Genomic DNA, 27,105 nt, shown 5'->3' on the forward strand with positions numbered 1-27,105 from the left:
TTACTATATTTCTATTTATAATTTAGAATTATGAAAAAAAAAAAAAAAAAACATTTTAGCTCTGTTTTAATGGATTCATCCATGATTAATGGCTAAAAAGTGATTCATTTAACTGATTTAGTTATGAGATTTGTGAAATTGATGGTTAAAACATGACCACATATAAACATAAAAGGGTATAAAAAACTAGAATAAAGAACTATTCATTACTTTATATCATTATATTAATCTTTAATATATACTTTATGAAATGGTTAGACACAAGCAATGGTAGACATTAACATAATGGCGTGTTTGCTTTTGATGATTTGTTTGGACAAAGAAGTCACCTATTTTGGGTGCAAACATGTGGTGATGTCCAAGTTTCAATTAGTAAATTTATCTACTTTTAATATTCTTGAATCTTGGTACCCTAAAACCATTATTGTTTATTACCATCCCCATGTGGTTTTTTTTTTTTTTTGGTAGAAATCAAAAGAGCAAAAAATCCTCATTATGTTACTTTGACTTGTGTCAATTCTTCTATTTTTTATTTGAAACAGTAAGTAACTGTGATATGAAAAGTACTATTTTTACATAAGTTATATTTAATTCTATGAAAAGAAACTTGTAATGTTTAACTTGATATGTAGTTTAAAATAATAAGTTAAATATTTGCAAAAGAAAAGGTGCCGACTTTCATGATCGGAACATTGGAAAAGATCCTTTTGTGAATACGATAAAAGGTACAATGCTTAATTTAAAAGAAATTATTAAAGTATTTGATCATTCACACATCTTTAGACCTATTTGAACACCTACAATATGAGTCGTATGAAACTAGTACGCCTCAAACGATGAGTATATGGTAACGTAAAAAAAGGTAATGACACGCACAAAGGTATAAAGTATAACATCCGTTTATTGCATTTGAAACATTAAAAATGGGTAGATCGATTTGGGAGAAAAGAAGAACATGCATTGACGAAAGAGTAAAAAATTACATATCCAGTAAACGTGTTACTGTGTTAGCATCATAATATCTTTGGTAAAAGAAACATGTCCCATGATTTGCGGAAAATGAAGTCAAATATGCATGTATGTCTTTTATTGGATATTGTATTTGGGGAGTTATGATATTCATATTATCATCATAAGTTACTCATTAACCCATTATATTCTATTAATATAAGATATTAAAGTCAAATATTGCACCTTGCAGTGATCTTGTTCAATGTCAGTCCAAACTAATCCATTAATTTCATGGATAACCAATTAACTGCACCTTCATACATATATACTTTTACGAATCAACACCAAGACGAAATAAAAACAATCGAATGATGATTATTATTATTATTATTATTAACGATGATGAATTGAATACAAGTACAAGAGGAACTGAAAAACGAAAACAATAACTAAACGGTTGAATCTCTATGCTTATATAAGCGTTAACAAGTGTTAACAAACATGGTTTAATAATTGGCACAAGCAGTACCTCAAGTTCCAGCTTCGTGTCACATCCTAGCCAAAACCACAAGTTTAAAACATCTTTTAGAAATGACATTTAACCCCCTCGGTGTTTTAAACCATAACTACGCGTTATGTACGAGTTAACTAGCCACAACTACGACTGAACCAGCTATGACTTAAACATAACACATAGTTCATAAAAAAATTTCTCTTAGATATCACTGTTCTTGCTGAAAGTCAAGGCAACATTGTTTTTTTGCTGGTCAATTCAACTTTAGATTGTTGCTTTTGCTGAAAGTCAACTCAAGATTGTGTTTCTTGTTGGCCAATTCAGCTTTAGATTTCTGCTTTTTGCTGAAATTAAACTATAGTTTTAAAGGTCTTTGCTGGTGAAAGTTAGCCTTAATTTGCTGAAAGTCAAAGCTTGATTCTGATCATATGATTCTTATGGATGCAGATAAATAATTATGCAAAAGAAGTTTCTGTATTAATGCCTGGGGATGAAACTCCTACTTTTATTGCGAATCCTGTTCCTTCGGTTTCTCCTTCATAGTTCATTTGTATGACAAGATTTATAATCAGATGCAAAGAAAATTGTGGTTTGGTTCATCTTTCCATACCAAGTGATAATTTTATGTTTTCTTCTCTAATCAAAGTGACTATTTTCATACTATAAAATGCTACCAATAACACAGACATAGTATCAATAAATGGTTTATTTAACATTGAAAAATTGGCATAAGAAACATATTTTTGGTGGCCTTTGACCATTTAATTATGTGTTGGTAAATATGTTAAGTAATCTAATTTAGTTAAAGTTATATATCTTAAGGGACTAATATGAAAATATTGGTAATTAAGTGAATTACTGAGTCAGTTAATTACCATTCACAACATTCCTTCATCTCTGTATATTGATTAATTTAGGATTTCTATAATTGATGTCTTATGTTTTAAAAAATATTTTTGTATAAAACACTATGGCTTGATGTTTTACTTACCAATTTTGTAATTAAACGCATGCTGTGTTTAAGATTAAAAATCAAGTAACAGGAAAAATGATTTCACATGTTTGACACTTTTTTTTAATTTCCACGTCATAAAGTGCCAAACTTTTGCAATTGTTTTTTTTTTTAATTCTTTATGAAAATCTGAACTAATTTCAAAAGCCATATTGTCTGCTATCAGTTCTTTCACATTCAGTCATCACAGATTTCTGGAACAGTATACGAGCTAGCCACGGCACTGATAGAAGAATCTTATTACAATCCAAATAATTTTAAAGTGTTATATCGGATAGAGCCCGTGTGATATACGGATGGTTACAAAATAAAACAAAAAAGTCAAATTTAATAATCATAACTTATCTTGTGTGTCTATACCAATTAAAAGATAAGGTTATTATCAATTCATCATAGTTGAGTTGGTAAGCTACAAACATTTTAAAAGGCAAGGTAGTAAGTTTGATTCCCACCAGCATATTTTCATTTTATTATTTATAACGTGAAAATTGTAGAATGGAAACTTGTGTGTAAATTATAATTTTAAAAATTGTTGAGTTGAAATTCTATATGGAAAAGTTAGTTAAAAACCATGTGACTATTTATTGTTTTAATATAATAGTTAAATTGTATACACAGATAAAATGCCATGTTAGAGCATTCTCGGCCCATTCTTTATATTTTTGTGAGGGGGATTTGTTAATTATATGGTATGGTTATGAGTAGAGGAAAGAGAAATTGTTATAGGGGAAAGTTAAATTTGGGGATTCACTATTCATATCGTATAATTTTTTAATATTTTCTAAAAGTGGTTGTGAGTGGAGAAAAGAGAAAAGATAATGATAAAGATATAGAAAGTATTATTTAATTAAACATAAGAGAGAAAAACAGTGATTTTTAATGTAGTTATATGATATATATGGGTTAGGTTATAATAGGAAGTATAGTTTTTGTATGAAGGATAAGAAGTAATTTTGTCCATTGATTTTGAACATGGAGGGTTGAGATCAGTTTATGGGGAAATCAAGTGTGAACACAAGATAAAGAGCATAAAAGAAATAACACATTTATTGACTTTCTCTCTCCACATACAAGGCACATGCCAAATCCCCCCATCATTTTAAAACGTCCATAACTTTTTTATGACGTTTTTATTGAAAAACAATTTCACCATAATAACGAGTGTATTTTTATCTTTTATATGAGTACTATATTGTTATATAAAATTTAAAAAAATTAGTGGGTATTTTACGTATTGTGATTTACCAAAATTGTGTTTTACAAAATTGTGTTATACAGTTGTATTTATCATTGTGTTTTTTTTTCTCATAATGTTTTTGTCATTGTGGTTTTTATATTGTGTCATACAATTGTGTATTTTATTGTGTTTTTTTCATTGTGTTTTTTTCGGCGGCAGTTTTCCTTTGACTTTTTTATCGGTGACTTTTCGGTGAATTTTTCGACGATTTTTCCGGCGAAATTTCTCGGGGATTGTTTTCCGGTGACTTTCCAACGACTTTTCTGGTGAAGTTTTCCGACTAAATTTCCATAGACTTTTCCGGTGAGGTGGTGGCGGTGGGTGACGGTTATGGTGGCGATGGGCGGTGGAGTGGTGGTGGTTGTAGGAGATGAGTGAATATGTAAGTGGGTTCTTGAAATTAATTTAAGTGGGTTTTGAGATTAAAGTAAGGGGCTGCTTGGCAACATCTGAATCAGTAAGTCTAAACCATTAAGTTGTCTGAATGGGTAAGATAATTTGAACCAGTTACACATTTGAACCAATAAGAACTGTTTGGTTAGACATCTGAATGACTGTGCAGAATTACTACTTTACTCCTCTGCAGAATTATGTACTGAATGAAATTTATTTGTTTTATCAAAAATCTGAATGACTATACTGAATGACGGATAATTAAAATAAAGAGAACTCATAACATAACCTTCAACAAACAAACATCCAAAAAGTTCATAACATAACTTTAAACAAAATATATTCAAAATAATCCGTATTTCGTTCCTGCGTTTTTCACCCATGACTCACAAGCTTGCGGATTAAGAAGTAACCACACCCTCAAACAATTGAGTACATAGTTTGGGCCTTGGGGTAAGCAAGTGGCACGGTTCTTAAGGCTTCTACATACTTGTTAGACTGTTTGGAAAACAATATTATAAAATTCTATAAGATTCTTGAAATATATTAAGAACTACTATTCAGAGAAAAGATATTATTGTTTAAAAAATACCTTCATCTCTAGCTGCCACTCTTCTTCCGACAAATTAAACATGTTTGTCACGGCATTATAAATATTGCCCGTTTTGTTTTTAAGCTTTCTCCAAACTGAAAATTTTCCTTTTAGATAGTCAAAACGGTTCCTCATTTGTTTTTGTTCCACTAAGAAGTTATGTTGCATTTTTAATTTTGCTGAAATATTATTCCATGACAATGTTTTAAGGTTACCTCCCTCACGCCCATTAACGGTTACCTCGTGAATACATGCTTCAAGAAAATTTTTCTCCACACCTTCTTGTTTCCAATTAATCCTAACCATTTCTTTGAACAATAAAAGCAAATCAACATATAAATAAAATTGTTATATGTTAACCCATCGGAAACTTTAATCCCGATTATACCCCCATTTTATAAATTTTATTCTCTTTGAGGCATTTCATCAAACACCTTATGTGCATATATTTAACTCAACAATATTCATATGAATTCTATAGTCAAATCATCCAAATTTTCATTTTAAATCACATATTTTCATATACAAGTATTCCATTTCAAATCCCATGTGGTCCACATATTATAAACATGGATGCAAATACAAGAGCAGAAGATCGATTTACCTCGTAAGAACGGAGCGGTGGTGGTCGGGTTGGGAACGACGGTGGTCGGATTGGGAGAGACGACGGTGGTGGCTGGAGAAGCGGTGGTGGAGGCGCCGATCGACTAGTGGTGGTGGCTCGAGAAGCAATGGTGGTGGAAGGAGAGGTTAGGGTTTGGAGAGGATTTGGTTTCTCAGGTGATTTGGGGTAAAAGTGGGAAACAAATATCTTTTTCATTCAGCTAAAAAAAAAAGCTGGACCATTCAGATCTTAATGGTCCCATTCAGCAACTTTTTTTTGCGAACCAAACACCTATTTAGCTGACCGGTTCAGCAAAAAGTGTCTGAATGGGGCCATTCAGACATTAATTCCGTATTATTTATTAAAGTGTTTTGATATTAAAGTGTTAAGACTAAAATACCCTCCTTCCTAGCTTTCTTAGGAAAATCAAACTTCTTATTTGAACCTAACCCTGATATATATATATATATGCATATAGGATAAGGAATAGGTTGAGAATGCTCTTAATTGTTCTATTTAGCTCACATCAAATGCAAAACTTGTTGCCTTATTTTGATTCACACATTAATTCCGTATTATTTATTTCATCAGAGCCCAACTATATAAATCACAAAATAGTTTGTAACAGGAAGAAGTTTTCTGTTAGATTTCAGTTTATTGGTTAATTAGTAAAACATTAATATAAATAAATAAAATCATTATAAATTTTAATTAATGTTTTATGTATCCTTTATAACATATAAAATATAAATAATATCATTTAATACATATATTGAGAAAGCAATTTTCCATATAATGAGACCTGCTAAAATTAAGCATCATCAGACATGGGTTAAAAGAAACTAAAATTAAAAGTTTTCAGGTTTATGATTCAAATATATATTTCGGTTAAATAAGTATGTTGTTTCGGTTAATTGGGCCTGTATCACCTGATCTTATACCCAAGCCCATACCAGGCCCAATATCCATCAGGCTTTGGGTATATCCGTCCAGAATACTTCAGTTTTGAGTATACACATCGGACTCCGGTTTTTTTTCATCCCTATATATAGTATTATTTCTCCCTTTTAGCTTAAAAAAATACTTATAATCTAGCTTTTCCATTTATACCTAGTCGTAACTAATACTTTAACAAAAACTATGCATTTAAACATTTTAAAATATTATATTCAATTAAAGGAAAACCAACTTAGAGCATTCTCATCCCCTCTACTAATTTTAAATTCAAAATTATATTAAAAAAACACTATATATTTTCTTTTTTTTTTTATTAAATTGTACTTTTTTTGTACTTTTATTATTAACATTTCTCCCACTCTACTAATTTTAAATTCAAAATTATATTAAAAAACACTATATTTTCTCTCTTTTTTTATTAAATTGTACTTTTTTTGTACTTTTATTATCAACATTTCTCCATCTTTCACTCACAATTACTTTAAACAAATATTAAAAAATTACAGAGAGTGAACCGTAACTTTTCAAATATACAGAAAAATCACTGTATTTTATCTCTCATCTGCTTAAGACACCTTAAACCACTTCCAGCAGCTTCTTTATCTCTATCTCTATAATTATACAAAAATTCACTGCATTTTCTTTCTCAGATACAATTAAGTAATATTCTTTAATGTCTTTATTATTAAATTTCTCTTTATTTCACTCACAACCACTTTCAAATATATTCAAAAATAAATAGAGGGTGAACCGTGTTCCTCAAAATTTACTCGTCTCTTTAAATTTTTCTCTTTACTTCACTCACAACCACTTACAACCCTCTAAAAAATTTTAGAGATTTCTCTCAAAATATTTTAAAAGTGTTGTTGTGAATGCTCTTACATGTTAAACAAAAATTTTGAAAAATCAACATATCTATTTTAATTGTTTGAAACTAACGTTTTTCAATGATAACTTATCATAAGAGATGGATCAAATATAAAGTCATTTTTCTACATGAAGCTTGCGAATTAAATAAAAAAAAAGTGGGGTGTCATTTGGTAAATCCTTGTATAGCGTAATTAGACTATGGGAGTGTTTGGGTGAGTTTTTAAAACTTGCTTATTTGCTTTTATGTTTGTTGAGAAGCAAAATGTGTTTGGCAAAGCTTCTCCAAAAACTTCAAATTAAAATCTTTCAAAAATTGCTTTTGTTTTTCAAAAAGCAAATAAGTAAAAAAACACTTTTAAAAGCTCACCAAAACTCCCCCTATATCATATAAAATACCCAAAGGAACAAAATTATACTACAAATACTTCAAGTAACATAATAAAATTACTCATGTCTATAATATTTGTAATGTAATTTATTATGCTACTTGGAGTATTTGTAATGAAATTCTATCATCCTAGTTGTATTTTGTGATACATCGTAAGTTATAAATATTTACCAAAATGTCACCACGTCCCTATTTTCTTCTATTCGTATTGTCGCACGGAATTTCCCTTAGCACGATACATATGTAAATTTTAAATCAAGAAACCGAAATCATTTGAATACCAATTTTACTAAGCTGCTAAACTAAACACGATATTAACACAACTAAAAGCAAATACGAAAAATAAATACATTTCAACAAAAAAAAAAAAAAACAAACAAACCAAGTAACGACAACGTTTCTTCAGCCACTTGTCACTAGAGAAAAATAAAACACTCCAACGAAACAAGAGGGTTTTCCAACGTCTCACTCGCCGGCGCCACTTCCACCTCCGTCTCCGGCACCGCCGCCACGTCACCACCTCCACTCTTCTCCGCCGTACTCCTTTCCACCGGCAACCCCTCACCGGGTTTCTTAACCGGACTGTTCTCCCTCACTTTCCGACGCTGACACGTGTCCCCACGCACCGCCGGCGACCTCGACCTCCTACCCGCCGGAGCCACATTCCGGCCACGTGGCGTGCTCGTTGTAGTCCTCGCCGGAGACTGACGTTTGTTCTCCGGTGAAGGCGCCACGTGCCGTCTCGCCTGAGGTCTGGCGCCTCGTTCTTTCCTCGCCGGAATCTCGCCGGAAGTAACCATAGGACGTTTTCTGACCACCTTCTTGGCCGGAGGAGACTTGGGTTTGAGTTTCTGGGTAACTTCATCCTCACCGTCGATCTCAATTTCGTCTTTCTTGGCATCCGCCGCCGTGGTCATCGTCGTCGCCGTCGTGGCGGCGGAAAAGCTCTCACTGTAACTATACATTTCCGATATCTCAGACACATTTTCCGTTAAGTTTTCCGTTACCGTTAAGCTCTCATTAAACTCAACGACGTCGTTTTCTTTCTTCGGGTGAATAATAATATTATCATTATCATTATTATTATTATTATGAAGTGGTGTTTGGGGTTTGGGGACAATTGGGGTTTCAGAGAGGACTTCTTTAACCACTGTTTCTTCTTCAAATGGGGGTGATTTGGAGGCGGCGGTGGGTTTGGGCGGCGGACGGTGGTTGACGGTGCCGAGACAACAACCCATTGAATTGAATTGAATTGATGAGAGGGAGGTTTGGTGGTGGGGTATGGGTTTGTTTGTGTAGCTAATTTGGGGATGATGATGATAAATGCTTAATTGACCCTTTTTAGGTGAAAAGCAAACGGGGAGTGTTTGGACACAAGTAATCGCCTTTGGCTTTCTATCTTTTGTTTTTTACCAAAATTTTCAAAATTTGTTTTATATAATTTTTTTAACTACAGTGTTTTTACCGACAATAAATATAGTGAAGTTTTTAGTTTTAGAAGGAACCAAAATTTGGCCGTCATTGTTGGACTAGCTCGCATGGTAGAGGCGCAAGTCCTTTATGTAGAATACCTTTGGTTCAATTCAAGACACTAAAAACATTCTTAACCCGTTCTCTAATGAGGAAGATTTGTAAATTATATGGTATGGTTATAAGTGTCTGTGAGTAGAGGATAGAAAAAAATGTTATATAGGAAAGTTAAATTTGGGGTTTCACTGTATAATTTTTTAATATCTTATAAAAATGGTTGTGAGTACAAAATAAAGGAAAGAGAAAAGATGATGATAAGGGTACAAAAAGTATTATTTAATTAAACAAAAGATAGTTTTTAGTGTAATTATATGATATATATAAATATATGGTAGGGAATAGTTTGGGAATGATTCAAGTAGTTTATGTTTAATTTTGTGTAATTTAGGAGTTAGTAGGGATAGATTAACATTTTTGTTAAAAAAATTCAAAATTTGGGCATGGTACGAAGTTATGTACCAATTTCTCAACACTAAAAAATCGCCATATGTTTTTGTTTTGTTTCTTTTCTTTTTTATTTTTAATTAGGATTTTAAGTTTGTACGAGGAAATGTGTATGTGCTTATTTTGAGGATGGCAAGGTCATTTGAATGGAATGGTAGGTTTTGTACCATGGACTATTGAACCTATACACAGCTTTATGTGTCATATGGAGTAAAAAGGAAGTTCTTAACAGTTATAAAAAGAAATGAAAGTGTCGCATGTGCATTGTTCAGAGAAACCACATAGTAAAAGGAGAAAGCTATAGATATTTTATTTACTGCTATAGTACTATTTATGTTTGTATTGATTGCAATTTACAAATTTATAATAGGTGTCCAAGTTATAATAGTTTTGTACTGCATAATTTAGTTATGTTTGGTTACTAAAGTTCATGCAAATTCAAAGAGGTGCATTTAGAATTTACCCCTTCAGAAAGGAATTATCGTATATAAGTTTTCTCTCTATGCTATAAAAGATATTATAAAAAATGCCTTAGAAAGGTTGAGCCGGACTTAATTTAGATATTCAAACAGGTAACCTTCTAAAACAAAAATTACTGTCGCATAGGTGAAGCGGGCATTCATTAACTAAATTATCAAGCTGTATGTAATGGGTTAACTAAGTTGTTATCATTTGATAATCATTATTATTTAATCATTTTTTCTATTAAAATACGAAAAAGTTAGTGTAATTGGTTGGAAAACGTTTTGGCCCCGTCGAATTACCCCATGTTCCCGTTACTAGTTAGCGCTTGGAGGCCATTCCCAAATTTGGCACTCCTAAATTGTTTTAACGTAGTGGTGTTTGGCGTCTAGAAATAATGATGCGAGAGGTGGTTAACACCCAATACACATGATTTTAGGTGGTTAACCCAAAATCTTTAAAAACCTTCCATTCAACATTATTTACACACTAAATTGGTGCATTTAAAATCACCCTATAAATAATAACTGATATTTTGTCTCATTTAGTATATGAATCAAGATACAAATGACTGTGTAAATAACTAAAATAATTATGTTAATACTAAAGTTATTATTATTAATCTATAATTTTGAACAATTTGTCTCATTTAGTGTATGAATCAAATATAAATGACTTATAGCATGAGAAGTGTGTGTAAATAACTAGAGTAATAATGCTAACAATAGAGTAATTATTTTTACTCTGTAATTTTTGAACCAGTGTAATCAATTAATTATTATTACACTATTTTCATCTATAACTTAACTTTCTCTTTATAACATAATACTATTGTTCAAAATTATAATTATACTAATTATTTGTTTTTTAGGTTACTTTTATTTGTAAGGAATCACAGCCTATATCATTAAAGAAAAAACCGGCTCAAAAACTTGGTCATTTTCGCAAGGGCAAGCAAATGTGTACACGTGTATATATTTTATACGAACGTTCTTTCTTATCCAATTTTATTTTGTTTTATAATTCACATGTAATTTCATTGGTTCAAAGTTGTGACCGTTATATGAACATTGATATTTATCGTTTAACACGACTTCCATAAACTTACAAAAATGGTGAATAAAATTATCAAAAAATACTCCAGTTTTTATAAAACAAAATTGAAAAAAGAAAATGAAAATAAGAGGTATCACATATTCACATCGGCATAAGCTGCTCAAATCAAATCTTGAGCACGTTGTTATTTTATTACTACCAGGTTAGTTACCCGTGTAGCACACGGGTTGTAAAAAATAAATTTATATAAATCATAACACAAAGTGAAATAAAAAAAGTACGTTTAACACATATAAAGATATATTATATGATAGAATAAATTACACATTACATAATATGAAAACAAAAAGTTAGAAAAATCATAAATATCTAAATATTTCTTTATACACAATATTTGTAGCTTTATTAGTAATTTTACTTTCTATATCAAAACTTGTTTCACATTGTTCATTGTTTATATTTTTCATCATCATCATCGTACTCAGTATATCCCACCAATAGCAAAGCTATGGTAGGGTCTGAGGAGGGTAAGATGTAGGCAGCCTTACCTCTACCCCATAGGGATAGAGAGGCTGCTTCCGGTGAGACCCCCGGCTCGATAGTAGTTTTGCATCAAGCCTTGGACATAAGGCACATAGCACTCAATCATCGGGACACCGGCTGATCGGTGCATGTACCCTTATCTTTCAGCTATCAACGCCACTACATGATGCCTGATTAACCGTCCGTCACTTTTAACGTTATTTTCACGAGATTAGTAAAATAACGTCAAAATTAGTGCAATTTCACTTTTGCCCACCCGAGGGTTCACACATATATACATCATATGTGCGCACAGCAAGCAGGGCTATCATTGTTTATATTTTTAACTCTAGATAATGTAACAAATAACTGGTCATGAGTTAAAATAAATTGTCTAAAAAAACAAACCAACCATTTATAGTGATTGAACTTAGCTTTTATTATTTTTCATTGCAATTAATTACTTTATCTAAAGGTGTAGGATTTATTTTAGGTGTGGGATTTATTTTAGCGTTTGCAATCCATTCCTTGAAATTAATTACTTTATCTAAAGGTGTAGGATTTATTTTAGGAATAAAAGTGTGAGTTCCATTATTACTTCCGGTTATGATTTCGGCTCCTAACACGGTTATCATATTGTATTTTCGCATGTAGTTTAGTTTCATTGCATAGACCATTTAAGCAACATCACTTCAACATCCTCTTTTAGGACTAACCTATGAATTGACAACCTTAGATTTTGAGGTCATTAAGAATATCAGGAAACTAATACTTTCTTGTAATGTATCATTTTATGTCTGATAGATACCATCTGAATAATGATAATATTTTTCGTCTCCCGGAAACATGGATAGCAAACGCTTGCTAATTACTTGAACGACCTTATTTTTCGATGTAAGTGTAACTCGTTCACTAAAGAAATCTATATTTTTGAAATCTTTAATTATAAAAGAAATACAAAGTCAATTTATCATATGATTAATAGTATGCTAATGTCTAACATTTGTATTCCTAATGTAACAAGTTGTCTTATCTATCTGAAAAACCAAAACACGTAATCTAGTGTTTATTTTTTGTGGATTTGTAAGATGATGAATCTAACATAAATGATGAATTACTTAAACAGTCGATTAAAAAAAAAGAAGTAAATAGCTACTTTTTCAAATCAACTCGTGGACAGAAACTCATTCAAATCATAAATTATTTTGACCTGAGCCATGTTTTGATACTTAAGCTGGTTAAAGAAACACGTTCGTTTAAATTAACATAAACACTGAGAATACATCATTAGTGAATTTGTCTTATTTTAAGGGTTTGAAATAAAAAAAAACTTGTAATTACTAAATATCATATATATTTAATAAGTTAAAGTTTATTGAAATTTTAATTTTAAATTAATCTAGCCTCTTTATCCAATAATATCATCTCTTATAAAACCTTAATATTAACTAAGTAATACAATATATTTAAACCTTAATTTTTGGGATCATTATTCAAAATCAACGTAAAAATTGATTACTTATAAAAACCTAATATTAATTTATTTAAATCAAGAAAGAATTATTAAAAAGAGAAAACAAAAAATTAAAAATAATTAAAAATGAAATACAAAATTATTTATAAAAATAGAAATGTATTTAATATGAGTGAGGAGAGGGAAAATTTTATAAGGATCATCATGGTAATGACACGTGCCACTTAGAAAGCTTTATTTATTATATAGTATAGATATTATTTTTAGGGGTAACTTCATAGAACAGTAACCAACTTTCAGGAGTGTTTCAATTAGGTCACTCAACTTTAAAAAGTGTTTCAATTAAGTCAGTTAACTTTCATGTTTGATTAAATTAAAGGTTTTAGCATGTTTTTTTAGTCTTTTTCTTTTTTGTTTCACATAGGAAATCTTTTTATCTTCATAAATTTTTATGAAGTTGACGCTGAGTGTCGACGTGAATTTTTATTTTTTTTAATTTTAATATAATTAACGTTTTTTAAATTTTTTAAATTTAACTACATATATTGCAAATTCCGACCTCCACATCTTATCCTTCATTTCTTTCTTGACGCACAAAAAAATCGGTGATACTTGATTTGAAGATTTAGTGACCCGATTCGGGGAAAATATGGATCACTGACCTAATTGAAACACTTTTAAAAGTTGGTTACTATTCTATGAGATTTTCCCTTATTGTTATCCTATTATCGTCATATTATGATTATTATTGTTGCAATGTTGCTGTATTATTATCATGAATTCATGATATTTCTTTTGAATGGAATATTTAATTTTTAAATTAGAAACTTTCTATTTTTTTTACGAGTTTCTGTATTTTTAAGCTTTTAACGTTAGCATTTATTTATTTGAATGAGCTAATAAAAAATGGTTTGAGGATAACAGGGCCAGGAAGATGAATATCATGTTTTTAGGGATAAGAGATAAAGTAACAAAGAAAATCTAACATGGCACTAATGTGAAGCAGATGGAGCTTAGGGGTGACTTGATGAGAGGGATGAGAAATATGGATACCTACCTTACGGGAATATGTGTAATATTAAAAGTCGTAAAAGGAGTGACAACAAAGAATAAAGTCAAGAATCAGAAGTTCGAATCTCAAATGAATATCGATAGAAAGGTTTTAGATATGCTTATTGAAGAGGTAGGTCATAGCAGAGCCCAGTTGGACCCGCAAGGCTCACCTTGAATAGGGACGTCTGCGCAAATACCAACTGGTTTCGCAGGACCCACCATGCTCAGAGAGATGAAGACCTTACGCGCATACGCCAGCTGTTCCCGCAGGAAAAGCCTCCCAATGGTGAAGTACCCCGCCTGTTCCCGCAGCTGCGGATACAAGCCATCAGCGGAGGCTACCAGCACTAATAGTAAGGCTACACGCACAAGGCACTAACTCTCAATAATTCAGTAATGTCACCTGAAGAAGGAATGAGCAAGGCGGGAATACTCCCGCCCAAATGAGCCACTCCGTACGCTTCTGGAAGATCTTTTGTACTATACCTGCCAAGGTATGGACAAAATAGACAAGATCTGACCAAAGCAGCCCATGAACCAATCACAGGGTGACAGCTCACTGACAACAGTACGACGAGCAGCACGCTCTAGTACTTAATGTCACTATCAGCCGCTGCCTATTCACCAACCCTTGTCGTGGCACGTACATAGCCTGCAGTTGGTGGAAAAGGAATAGTACACAGCCGGCCATGTCACTATCAGCCGCTGCCTACCCACCAACCACCAGCATGGCACGTGCGTAGCCCACAGTTGGTAGAAAAGGAATATTATACAGCTGGCTGTACCTGCTTGGAAACCTACCTTCGGCTATAAATACTAGAACACCTTGGAACGGTATGGATATCACATCTTATCATATCTTATCTTATACCATCACATATCTTATCTGCTCTAGCTATTTTTCTTAATATACATTTATATTCAGAGCAATCTAGTCTGATTCTCACGCCGGATGGTGGTCACAAGGAGGTACCCCCCCCCATTCTCAGTGACGAGCTCACAGTGTCAGTTTTGCAGGTCATCAGAAGAATAACCATCTTTGCCGGACCTAACCCTCGTGGGAAACATCTACTTGACCCTAAGATTATCCGTAATCTGCCGGGGTCACTTAGTGTTTCTTCATTGGCGCCATCCGTGCATAAAAGCTAGAACTAATTTTCTTAGTTTTTTCAAAACCTCTGGAAAGATGGTTAAGGTTACTCCGGTGCCAAGGCCAGCGAGTGACCAAGAAACCCCGGTAACCACAACCCCAGCTACTGGGGGGAACACCGGCGAGTACACAATTTTTACGAACACTACCCCGGTTACCCAAGTCGGGGCAAGTGCAGTAAACAATCCTTCACTGGGATTCACCGATACCCAGTTGGAGAGACAACAGACGAGGCTCCCCGCCAAACACTTGATCAAGTTAAAGCGTGGGCGGAAGCTGAGTTGGATTCACCGATACCTTGTTTACGCAGTACGTCGTCGAAGCATTCGTCAGAAATGGGAAACTCACTCACCTCGTGGCGTAATGGACGCTAAGCAGGCTAATGCGTGTAGAACCCCAGTTGGGGAAAACACGGATGAAACTGCAGCTTCAATGTTGGAGACTACATACTGCGTAAACAACGAGATTCCGAACCAGGTGCATATCGGCTCGAAAGGCTCGATGACACCCCCATCCCAAGAACATGGAAGGGAGCTCAATTACACAGGCTGCATGTAGATCAATTCCAAACTTGTAAAGAAAAGGCCTATAACCACTTCTAATGGAAATGATTCTCCAAATCACATTGACGCTGATGGTCTTACATTTATACTTATGAACTCTCCAGACTGATATGCCGGTATTCACCGCATAAATATGGAAAGAAGTCGTTGCGTGTGGAAGGCGGCAAAACCCGCATAAACACAAAAAACGGCAAAAATTTCTAAGGAAAAGATGAGGAAAACCTTCACGCAAGTTAGTTATAGGTGAAGTTTGGTCATCCCACTAAATGAAAGTGACGGTCCTACCCGCACAACCATGATAGAGGAAACTGAACATTAACCTATTGACAACCGCGCGTCGAAAGGTTAACTTATTCAAAACACTGATATGCCGGTATTCACCGCATAAATAAGTGTGAAAAGAAGTAAGTCGTTGCGTGTGGACGGCGGCAAAATCCGCATAAACACAAAAAACGGTAAAAATTTCTAAGGAAAAGATGAGGAAAACCTTCACACAGGTCAGTTATAGGTGAAGTTTGGTCATCCCACTAAATGAAAGTGACGGTCCTACCCGCACAATCATGATAGAGGAAACTGAACACTAACCTATTGACAACCACGCGTCGAAAGGTTAACTTATTCAAAACACTTGGAAAATTGCTAAGTTAAACTAAAGTATGCATGAGCGAATCATATATTGCTTATGAGGCAAAACAAGTGCCAAATTAAACTATAATATACATGAGCAAGTCATACAACGTTTATAAAGCAAGTCAATAAGTGAAAGTGACGGTCCTACCCGCACAAACATTTATATTTCACAAAAAAAAATTCAAACATTACAAGAATGGCCAGATATCATCTACCCGCCTACAGAAATGTAAATCTATCCTAACGGTGGGAAGGGATCTCAAGGTTCAAACTTCAGGACCACTCCCTCCAAACCCACTTGAACCCGCACCATCAGTTGGCTGTGGCGGTTCAAGGAAAGCCTTGAGAATAGTTAGCCCATCATCGGCAGCAGTAACTTCGTTCACCTTCTCCACCACCGGATGCGGGAAGGCAGCATACTGGTTCACTGCTTGGTCGTAAGCAGCTTCAGTGTCCACATCATAAAGAGGGAAGTTAGAAGGCGGGATGCCCTTCTCAACAAACCCCAGACCAAGCAGGAAACCAGCCTTTTCCCCATCCTCATGGGAAGCGTTGAGGGCTGCGCTCATGGCATCGTCATAAGATGTGTTCGTGAAGATCCGATGCACAACCTACAAAAAATATATATATATATATGTATCAAAAACTTTTCTAAGTATAAAGAAAAACGTAAAGATATTATGAAGCTATGCATACCTGCGACAACGCTTCTCGTAGAAGCCATTCCTTGGTAATTAGAGCTTCCTGGAGGACAGCTTGAGCTTGGTCACGGGCGCGTTCGGTTTCATTTTTGTTAAGGTTGGCAAGCAACACTTCCTTAGCAGAGCTTAAGCGACTGTCACAAATTGGAAGTAACTCTTGTAGCTTGTCCAAGTGATCATGAAATCATACAACGCCCCGAAAATCTAACTTAGACGTGTTAATTTTGATTAGGGTACATTTTATCTCCTCTTTAATTTGCGACAACATATACTTTTAGCAATATTCTTTAATCCCTTTCTTCGCGTATGACTAATTTAAAAATATTATTAAAAACGAAAATTTGGCTACTGCCAATATGATATTTATAGATTGATTATTTAATGATATTTTTTTTTTAAAACAAAAATTGAGCAATATTATTTTTATTTCTTTGTTCTCGTATGTGTTTTTTGATGGAGTGTGTTCAAACACCGACAGTAGCATACTTGATCACTCATCAATATTCAATGGCATTATAAGTAACAACACATGACTTTTCATTTGAGGTTAGAAGAACAAAATGCATGTACCGAGTTATCATTCGTTACTGACATATATCCCGAGTATGCGACTTTTGTCAAATCCTTCACATGCCCACACGGTGCAAAAAGAAAACATTTAAATCAACACAAGAAGTTGATAAAAACGACATTGAACTTTGGGTGCCCTCAAACAACGATGTCATACAATGGAAAACACAGCTCGGGCTTGATTTGTCATGTACACGTACATCATCCTACATAACATGAACTTAAAGGATGAAGACCAAGCGATTCATGAGTATAATGAAACATTTTTAAAGCGACAATGAGATTAGAAGAAATTAACAACGAACAAAGACATGCTAAGCGCCAATGAAAGGAAATATGCAACCTTGAAACACACGATAAATTTATAGGGACTTGGTGGAAGATATCGCCACACTTCACACCAAAGATCAAGTCCAAATTTTTTGGTTATTGTATTTTTAAGCTATGTTTATTTAACTATTATTATTGTTGTTATCACTATCCATGTCTTTCAATTTGGCTTTGACAAAAAACTTCATTTTAGTTAAGTTTTATCTACGTTTCGATAAACTTTTTAATAGTTCTTTTTCCGCTAAGATTGTATAATATGAAACCTTTAATTAGGAATGAAATTCTTTTAGCTATTTTTTTTTCTGTCAACTACTTACATACTCATCTACTTCATACTCCTAAACTACACCAGTATAATGCCAAAGCTGAAATGACTTTATATTTAAATTGAATTTTGTTATTAAATTTATAATGTTAAGAAAAAATTGATGCTCGTTCAATTTCAAATACATACATACAAAATTTGTTACATGAGTAATAGTCCCAGAAGAAAAGACAACATTTGATTACAAGATTACAGTGCCCACGATATGATGATGTTGACATGCCATAATGGCATGATATTGTGGTCTTTAGTTTAAAGTAGATTTACAATATTTTATTTTTTGAAGTAATAAAAATAGGAAAAGGTAATTTAATTTAGGAAATGAAAAGGTAATCAAATTCAAAAAGCATAAAAAAACGTCATCTAATTTTCGTATAAAGCATCGTTCACACCAAAGTCAGAATACAGTACCATTATGCTTTTCAGTTCCTTTAAAAATTGAAGTTTAGCTACTACGTTCCCAAGTGAAACCCATATTTTATTTTCTCAATGCATTTTATAAAATTGTTAGCATAATAGAAGCCTTCCCAAAACTCTGTGCAACCATTGCTAAACTGGCTTTTGAAGATTGTTTGTTTATAAGCTTTAAATGAATGGTTATCAAACCATTTAGTTGAAAAAACTTTGTACCAAGCTATTGTCGAATCGGCTAAGCACTTGAATCTCGAAAGACATCATGAACCAAGGATCATGATTAGACCCTTAAGAATTTGAAGTTGAAATAAATTGAAGGTCTCAAATATAAGTGTATACTAAATATACAAATTATAAATTTTATAAACAATTAAACTATTAGTTTTTTTTTCCAGTGTTTCATTCAAATCTTATAATTAAAATAGCTTACTTTATAAAACTTTATGAAACTATTATTTATTAAAAACAAGTTTCATAAATAGTCAAATATCAGTCTTCCTAAAACACAAAACTACGATGATCAACAAAGCATTTTTATTATTTATCCGTTGCTTTTTTGGAATTGAGAGAATACCCCAAATGAATTTGACTTTAGTCTATTTGTTTCCGAAGTAACTCGCATCAACTAGCACTAGTTTGAACTAGTTTGATTTGAACCTTTAGAAGTAATTCGTTAAATTGGTTAGATCTAAACTAATAACATATCCTTTGGACTCACTAAAATAGATAGACCGGCTTTACAGCTCAGCCATCCGCCGATTCAGGTCTATTTGAAATAGCTAGAATATAGCATTTTCTGGAGACATAAGAATTTTTCGGCTTGGATTATTTTATACCTTAGTGGCCTGCGCTTATAAAATTAAATAATGTTTTTACACAGTTATCAATTTAACATCATTACTATGAACATAATTACAATGAATGAGGTAAACAAAGTAGCGGCAGTACGAATTACCAATAACATTGGAAATGTTTGTGGATGAGAAGCAAGATCTTTTGGCCAGTTACATGTTCTTCTTCTCAACATTTTCACTTTTTATATAAATCACAAAAGAGATAATACATGTTATGATTAACGGAATGAAAATGTTACGCGGATGCAGCACGATCTTTTTCTATCATTGATTTGATGTACAACTCGCCCGCTTTGTACGATGACCTCACCATAGGACCAGATGCAACGTATCGGAATCCCTGCCATTAAACAAAAAACCACAAGATGATTTAAAACCAGATCTGACCAACTTCTATCGCTTTATCATGAAATTGACCAAATTCTATCGCTTTACCATGAAATTGACCAAATTCGCATGGTTTATTGGCTTAAACAAATAGCTTCGTTTTATCAAGAGACCTTACTATTTTAATATAAATTAACTAATTCTTACCAGCTTCGTGCACTTTATACAACACAACCAAAATCTTGTGATTTATCACAACACACAACCAAATTACTGCCCGTCTGTGCACTAACAAAGCGTCAAGGCCAAATTAATATGCTTTATCACAAGAATAGCCCACATGATGTTATATCTTTTATTTCAGTTATTATTTTTTAGATTAGTTGGGAACTTGACAGAACATACAAGCATACGCAGTAAAATTATAAGGATTTTAATGAGAATTGAATTTTAATGAGGATAGAATTTAGATTGAGGTTTAGATTGGAGATAAACCACCCTAAAAAATTATCCTGATTACACAAATAAAACTTGGCTCCACTCAAACTTGTATTACCAAAATTAGGTTAGCTGACCTTACAAAAACTGAACTACACGCACTCTACCGTCTACACCTAAATGGGTATAAAAAAGGTGGTCCCACATGAGAATTTTACCATATTTGTAATACTTAAAACAGTTAAACCTTGTTTTAATCATTTGAGAAGATGCTAATCAATGCGATGTTTATTAGGTTGAGGGGTGGTGAAAGATGTTACTCCTAGACAGGTGGGGTAGTGTTTTATGACTTACTTTTGCAGGTGATATGATGGATGTTTGGCTTTACTGAAGTACATTTGTTTGTTCCTGGTTTCAGGTTTCATCAAATGAAGTTTCTAGGTTGTGGTACAAAACACACTAACGTACATTTAACATCTAAATAGTAATAATAATGCAATAGTAATAATGTAAGTATTTAACACAATAACTTTAGAGCTAATAATGATATTCTAGAAACCCCTTTGGAGTTTTGATAAATTACTTTGAAATAAACTAAAACAAGAACATACACACACACACAAAATATAAATAAATAAATAAATAAACAAAATAATAATTTCAAGTTAATAATAGTCTTTTAGTTTATAAAGTAAATTTGAGAATTAAGATAACTTGAAATGTTCAAAAGAATTCAAAACCAAACTTTTATTAATAAAAGGATAAACTATGAATAAAATATTGATGTGTGATTGGACACAAAATTTCAAATGGGCCACATTATTTACCAAATTGATGGAAGAAATTGTTTGTGATTGGACACATTATTTATAGTCCAAAAACCAAAGTATTCTCCTATTGATGATTTACTCTTGGGGTGTTTGGAAGTCACTCATGCATCATGGGAACTTTACTAAATAAGTATTTTCCTATGGATCCGATATATAGCATAATAGTAAAGCTATGGGCAGATATAGCCTATAAGTATATGATTTAACAATTATCTTGAAAAGTAGAATTTTTTAATTTAACCTCTGATACATACCAGAGATTATGCCTTAGTCAGTTTCTATTTAGTTGGTTACCAGAAATTAAGGAGAAATTAGTGGGGCGGTTTTATTTTTGTTGTGTTTATAGTACAGTAGAGATAGGTGTTAGGGGGTGGATGTTATTATTATAAAATTAAGGTTTCTTTAGCCTTGTATCTGGAGACTTGCCATCTCGAATTGGCTAATCGGAGATCAAGCCTATCTCGAATGTGGCTAATTATCTTGATTTCAGTAATTTAGATTTCCAGTTTCTATCAACATCTTACCTACTTCTTTCAGCGCATCTACATACCGGAGCCCTTGGGCGCCCTTGCGTGATGTGAACAGTCCATTTGGGATAGCTGCAACAGGGATGAAGGCCCGTGAGCGAAATCCTTTTGCAAGAGCGGGTTTTGTGAAAGAGAGGGGGGGGGGGGGGGAATGGGGCCCATGGAGAAGAAAGAGAGACAGAGAGAAGTAAAGATAAATCTGGTTAACCAAGGCAGCCGACAGCCCACATGAATGGCGATCAAAACACACCGATAAATGCGAACCATGCAGGCCATACACCAACCAATCCACGTTGCCTAAGAAGAGTTGTTGCATGAGAAGTTAGTTTAGAAGTTAGATCATGGGCAGATAGCAGGCTACTGCTTCAGTTCCTTGTTATTTCCTTTCGTTTGTGTTTCCGTTAATGTAGGCTATAGAAAACAATTTATACTAGAAATGTTGTATAATTATTGATGAAGTCTAATTCTCCCTGTTATCTTCTGCTCTTTATAGTGAAGTCCCAAAATTGATGACAAGTGGTATCCGAGCTGGTTTCCGTCTCAGCTATGGACCATTGTGACTGCACCTTCCAAGCTATACCAGCCAAGATTCGAGCTCTTTGAGCCCTCTTTGTTCTGCCCCCTTCCACACTCATCACAACGGCTTACCAAAGCTAAAACACACCACCTACCTGCTATTGCACCACCATCAGCTCTTGCTGTTGTATCGGCACCAGCCCCAAAACATGGATACGCCCACCAAAGCACCACCCTCTTCTTCTCTTCCTTTTTAACCGAGCGCAATCTAAAACCAAGGTTACTGACTTACCGACATGGCTCTTCACCACGACTTACGGCCAAACATGGAGCCCTACACCAAAATATCTACATCGCCTAAGGGAGCTGTTGCATGAGATGTTAGATTCGATCATGGGTTTAAATTATTGGTAGATAGTGAGTTACTTCTTTAATTCCTTGTTATTTCCTTTTTCTTGTTTGTGTTTCCCTTAGATGTAGGCTATATAAAGCCACGTAATAGTAGAAAGTATGAAATCAATATTGATTAATGTCCCTGTTATCTTCTGTCCCAAAATTAGTACACAACACAAGCATCCTCTCTTGCGTTGGCGATCATCTAAATATACCTATGTTGACTATTTAAAGTTTTAAGAGTTAAGTTTTTACATTTTAAATGCATTCCAAACACCATCCTAGTTGTGATAAAAAGGCAGATAGTGGTGAGCATTGAAATTAGGTTTTCATTCTAAGGGTGAAGTTTGTAATTGATATTTCATGTTCTGTAACTAATTGCATTTGACCAATAAATTTTAAATGCCTTTTACCTTTAGACCGATAACTCCAATACAAAACCACTTTAAAGATCATCTTTCAATATATGAACGCCGTATAGACTTGTGCAATTCTAACTCATAGATTAATTAATATTTTTATCTCTAATGGGTGATTTTGATTAATGTTTTATCTCTATTCTCTAATTGTTCAAATAAGTAATTAAAAAGAAATGGGTCAGATTTAAGAAAAAGTCACCCCAAAATACATTTTTTAGACCTCCTAAATTGCGTCATGCAAAAAACTAGATTAAAATTGTCATAATATAACTTTTTAACCATAGTAACGTAGTAACACACTTTTTAATAGCACTTCATTAAGAGCCAACATCACACCTTCCCCAGACCCTATCCTCATGGATAAAGGTAAGGCCTGCCTATATCACACCTTCCCCAGACCCTACCAATAGCTTTTGCTATTTGTGGGATTTACTGGATACGGTTGTTGTTGTTGTTGTAAGAGCCAACAAAAACCATACCCCTGTATAAATATACCCATTTTGACCCATTACCCGAACCCGCCCAAATTGATAAAAAGAGATAAAACGTACCATTTCCATGCCCAATAATCGGTATTTCTCAAATGCTTGCGGTGTTATGTACTCAGAAACAGCCATGTGGCGTTTAGAAGGTCGCATATACTGACCAAATGTCATGACATCAACACCTGATGCCCTCACTTTCTCCATTGTACTCACTACTTGATCTGGCGTTTCACCGCAACCCAACATTATAGATGTTTTTGTAAGCGTGCCAGCTGGCGCGTACTCTTTTGCCTTCATTAAAACATCCAATGATTGCTTAAAATTAGCACGGTGATCTCTGACTGACCTCTGAAGCTCTTCAACTGTTTCAATGTTATGAGCAAATACATCCAACCCCGACTTTGCAACCTTTTCTACACACGAGGTGTCTCCTCGAAAATCAGGAACTGCATAATTAATTCACAATTAATTACAATAATAATAATTAGGCCTGTAAACAAACCGAATGTTTAGTGAACCATCAGAGGGAAGCTGGTTTATGTTCGTTCATTTAATAAACAATCGAAGACGAACAAAACCTTTTGCTCATGTAGTTAAATGTGTGAACACATGTCTCATTCGTTCATTAATGTTCTCGAATGCTCGTATACTTAATAAACAAACAAAGATGAACAAACGTGAACTAATATCTCATTTGTTCATTTATGTTTGTGAACTTTCAATTATTTAATAAACAGACGAAGATGAACAAAACTTTCTTTCATGCAGTTAAATATACAAACATAAACACATGTCTGTTCGTTCATTTATGTTTGTTTATTACATTCGTTCGTTTAAGTTCATTTATGTTCGTTAGTTTATGTTTATTTGTTTATATATTCATTAAATTTTTAGGCTTATTACAATATAGTCTAGTTTTATGAAATTCATATATTTTTTTTATTACAGTTTAGTCTAGTCTAGTTTAGTTAATCATTTAGGCCCCGCAAATTGAGGTTCATGTTTACCTTTAATTGGTTTTTTGGTTAGTTATGCTTGTTCATCTATATTCTTCATCCGTTTATGTTTGTTTACATTAATTGTTTGTTTATACTATTAACGAACAAACATAAACTAACACTAACATGTTCATTTTCTTAATAAACGAACACGAACAAGAAACCCCCATTCGTTTAATTGTTCATGTTCGATCATTTGTTCAGTTAAAGTCAAAAGAACAAACATAAACAAACACAAAAGGCCACAAGCAAGAAGTCCACGCTTGTTTAACCATTCATGTTCGATTGTTTGTTTGGTTAAAGTTAAATGAATGAACATAAATGAACACAAACACATGATTTTCTTAACGAACAGACAGAAACAAGAAATCCTAGTACGTTTCATTGCCCGTGTTTAATCATTTGTTCGGTTAAAGTTAAACACACATGTTCATTTTCTTAGCGAGCGAATACAAAAAGAAACTCCTATTCGTTTAATTGTCATGTTCGACCGTTTGCTCAGTTAAAATAAGCGAACACGAAAATGCCCAGTTTGTTTGGTTTGTTTGCAAGCCTAGTAATAGCAATAGTCATAATAAAAGAAAGGCATTAATACCCAAGGCTTCAATGAGCATAGTGGGCTTTAGTATCTTCAATTTCTGAACGGTTTCAGCAAAATGACCGCTTCCTTGGTCAGATAAATCATCACGGTCAACACTAGTAATAACCACATAATCTAGACCCCAAGAAGCAATTGCTTCAGCAACATTTGAAGGTTCGTTTGGGTCGGGAGGTGGTGGAGTGCGTGAAGTCTTCACATTGCAAAATCTGAAATAATAATAGTACAGAGTATAACTTATATGTATTAGATTGAAACTAAATCAAGTGTAACCATATATGAAAAATGTTGATTAACACAAATTCAAGAATCAAGATAAAATTTACTGTGTATTTTGCTTCTTATTGACATAAAAATTGGTTAGGAGATAACTTGAAACCAAAATTGGTTAGGAGTGAATTTGGACAGTTTAAAAACACAAAACTTTACTCTCTAATTGCTAGAAACTGCAAAAACTTGAGAGAAATAATAGGCTCGTCATGATTTAAGTATCAATACATTACAGATTTAATATGGTTATATCTCAAACAATAATTTACTTGTTAAGACAGTCACTACTTTTCTACCATCAATACGATAGGTTTAATACTTAATATCATATTTATACAAATAGTTTTAGGATAATCAATTATATTTATTGTTAGTATAAGTTACAGTTTTGTTCCTAATACAAATTTGTTTGATAATATTAATAGGCTAGAAAGCATGGGAGTGGTTCATTGGTATTTCTAAAAGCATTATATGATCATTGTGGTACACATCTGACCATCTGTACACACAACCATGTTGAATAAAGAAGAAAATAGGAAGCATGGGAGTGGTTCATTGTTCCATTAACGATTGGCTCAATCCACTAAAGATAGATATTTCTCAATAACACAACACACATTTCATAACTACAACAATTAATCAATAATTCAAATCAACACCAAGACGGATAACTCACCTGCAACCTCTAGTACAGGTATCTCCAAGTATCATAATAGTAGCAGTGGCCGTGCCCGTTTCGCCACCGGACCAACACTCGCCCAAATTAGGGCACTTAGCCTCCTCACAAACCGTATGCAGCTTCAATTCCCTAAGCTTCTTCTTTATATGCGTGTACTTCTCACCGCCTGGAATCGACTCCTTCATCCATTTAGGCTTCGGCAACGGCTTCTTCTTCGTGCCGACCTCGACAGAATACTCCTCATCGGATGACAAGCCGATGAAGTCGTTCAAGGTGGGCGATTCGGCGGCCAGACGGTTCCGGAGGTCCGCTACGGTTTGAGGGTGGTGAGTTTGGGACGAGAAGGTGGCTCGAGATGAGATTGAGCAGAGGAGATTGGAGGTGGTTAGGGTTCGTGAGAGTGATTTGAACCGTGAATGCATCGTGTTGGTTTAGGTTGATGGTGCTGTGAAGATGGAGATTGGTTTGCCTGAGATGGATGGTCGGGTCACGTGCGAGGCACGGGGATTAGGTAGTCTGGTTATTTTGACCACAGAATATATATATAATATTAATGAAATGCTGCTATTTATGGTATAATGACTGAATGAATTATATTACTAATAACTAACAATATCACTATTTGAATTCATTTTGTAACGTGTCTATATTGAATATTGATTGATACTGGAAAATTTATTCACTGTTAGAAAACTGACTCGGGTTAGTGGCACGTATCCTGAAAGAAAAAAATATAATTATCCATCGGTAAAATTGGTGGCGCGTAAATGACGGACAGCCTAACCTAAAAAATGGCATTTATTGATGGATTACTGACTTGTGCGTGAATGCTTACATTTTGTTGTCAGTGGTGGGAATGAGTTTTTGATGAACTCCCACTCGGTTTACTTGTCCTTAGCTTTAAAGATAAGATTTTGGATAAGATTCTTGCTCAGTCTTTTCAGACGATTTTACATTAATATAGTAACTTAGATGAAAGAGTTTTCCTATAAGTTGAAAGGTCTATCATGGATGGAGCATTTCCTTAGA

General features: G+C 33.7%; 1 protein-coding gene across 1 annotated transcript; it reads right to left on the reverse strand.

Annotated features, from left to right (window-relative positions):
- Nucleotides 1-19,697: 19,697 nt before the first annotated feature.
- On the reverse strand, nucleotides 19,698-26,506 carry LOC143613812 (lipoyl synthase, mitochondrial-like). The gene is made up of 4 exons (XM_077087425.1): nucleotides 26,074-26,506; nucleotides 25,125-25,336; nucleotides 23,598-23,977; nucleotides 19,698-19,936 (listed from the first exon to the last, which is right to left on the reverse strand). The coding sequence occupies exons 1-4, from the start codon at nucleotides 26,496-26,498 to the stop codon at nucleotides 19,832-19,834; spliced, it is 1,122 nt and encodes a 373-aa protein (XP_076943540.1). The 5' UTR covers nucleotides 26,499-26,506; the 3' UTR covers nucleotides 19,698-19,831.
- Nucleotides 26,507-27,105: the final 599 nt, after the last annotated feature.

Source organism: Bidens hawaiensis, unplaced genomic scaffold (assembly GCF_021521415.1).
Source record: "Bidens hawaiensis isolate Kalapana, Puna unplaced genomic scaffold, B.hawaiensis_p1.1 tig00038205_1, whole genome shotgun sequence".
Classification (NCBI taxonomy): Eukaryota; Viridiplantae; Streptophyta; class Magnoliopsida; order Asterales; family Asteraceae; genus Bidens; species Bidens hawaiensis.

What these genes read in the sequence shown, in the direction of transcription:
- LOC143613812 (XM_077087425.1), bottom strand. Translation starts at nt 26,498, where the DNA reads ATGCATTCACGGTTCAAATCACTCTCACGAACCCTAACCACCTCCAAT. An exon ending in ACCTGTACTAGAGGTTGCAG is followed by an intron (nt 25,337 to 26,073) that starts GTGAGTTATCCG and finishes TTATTATTTCAG; the next exon opens with ATTTTGCAATGTGAAGACTT. An exon ending in GATTATTGGGCATGGAAATG is followed by an intron (nt 19,937 to 23,597) that starts GTACGTTTTATC and finishes GTTTAATGGCAG; the next exon opens with GGATTCCGATACGTTGCATC.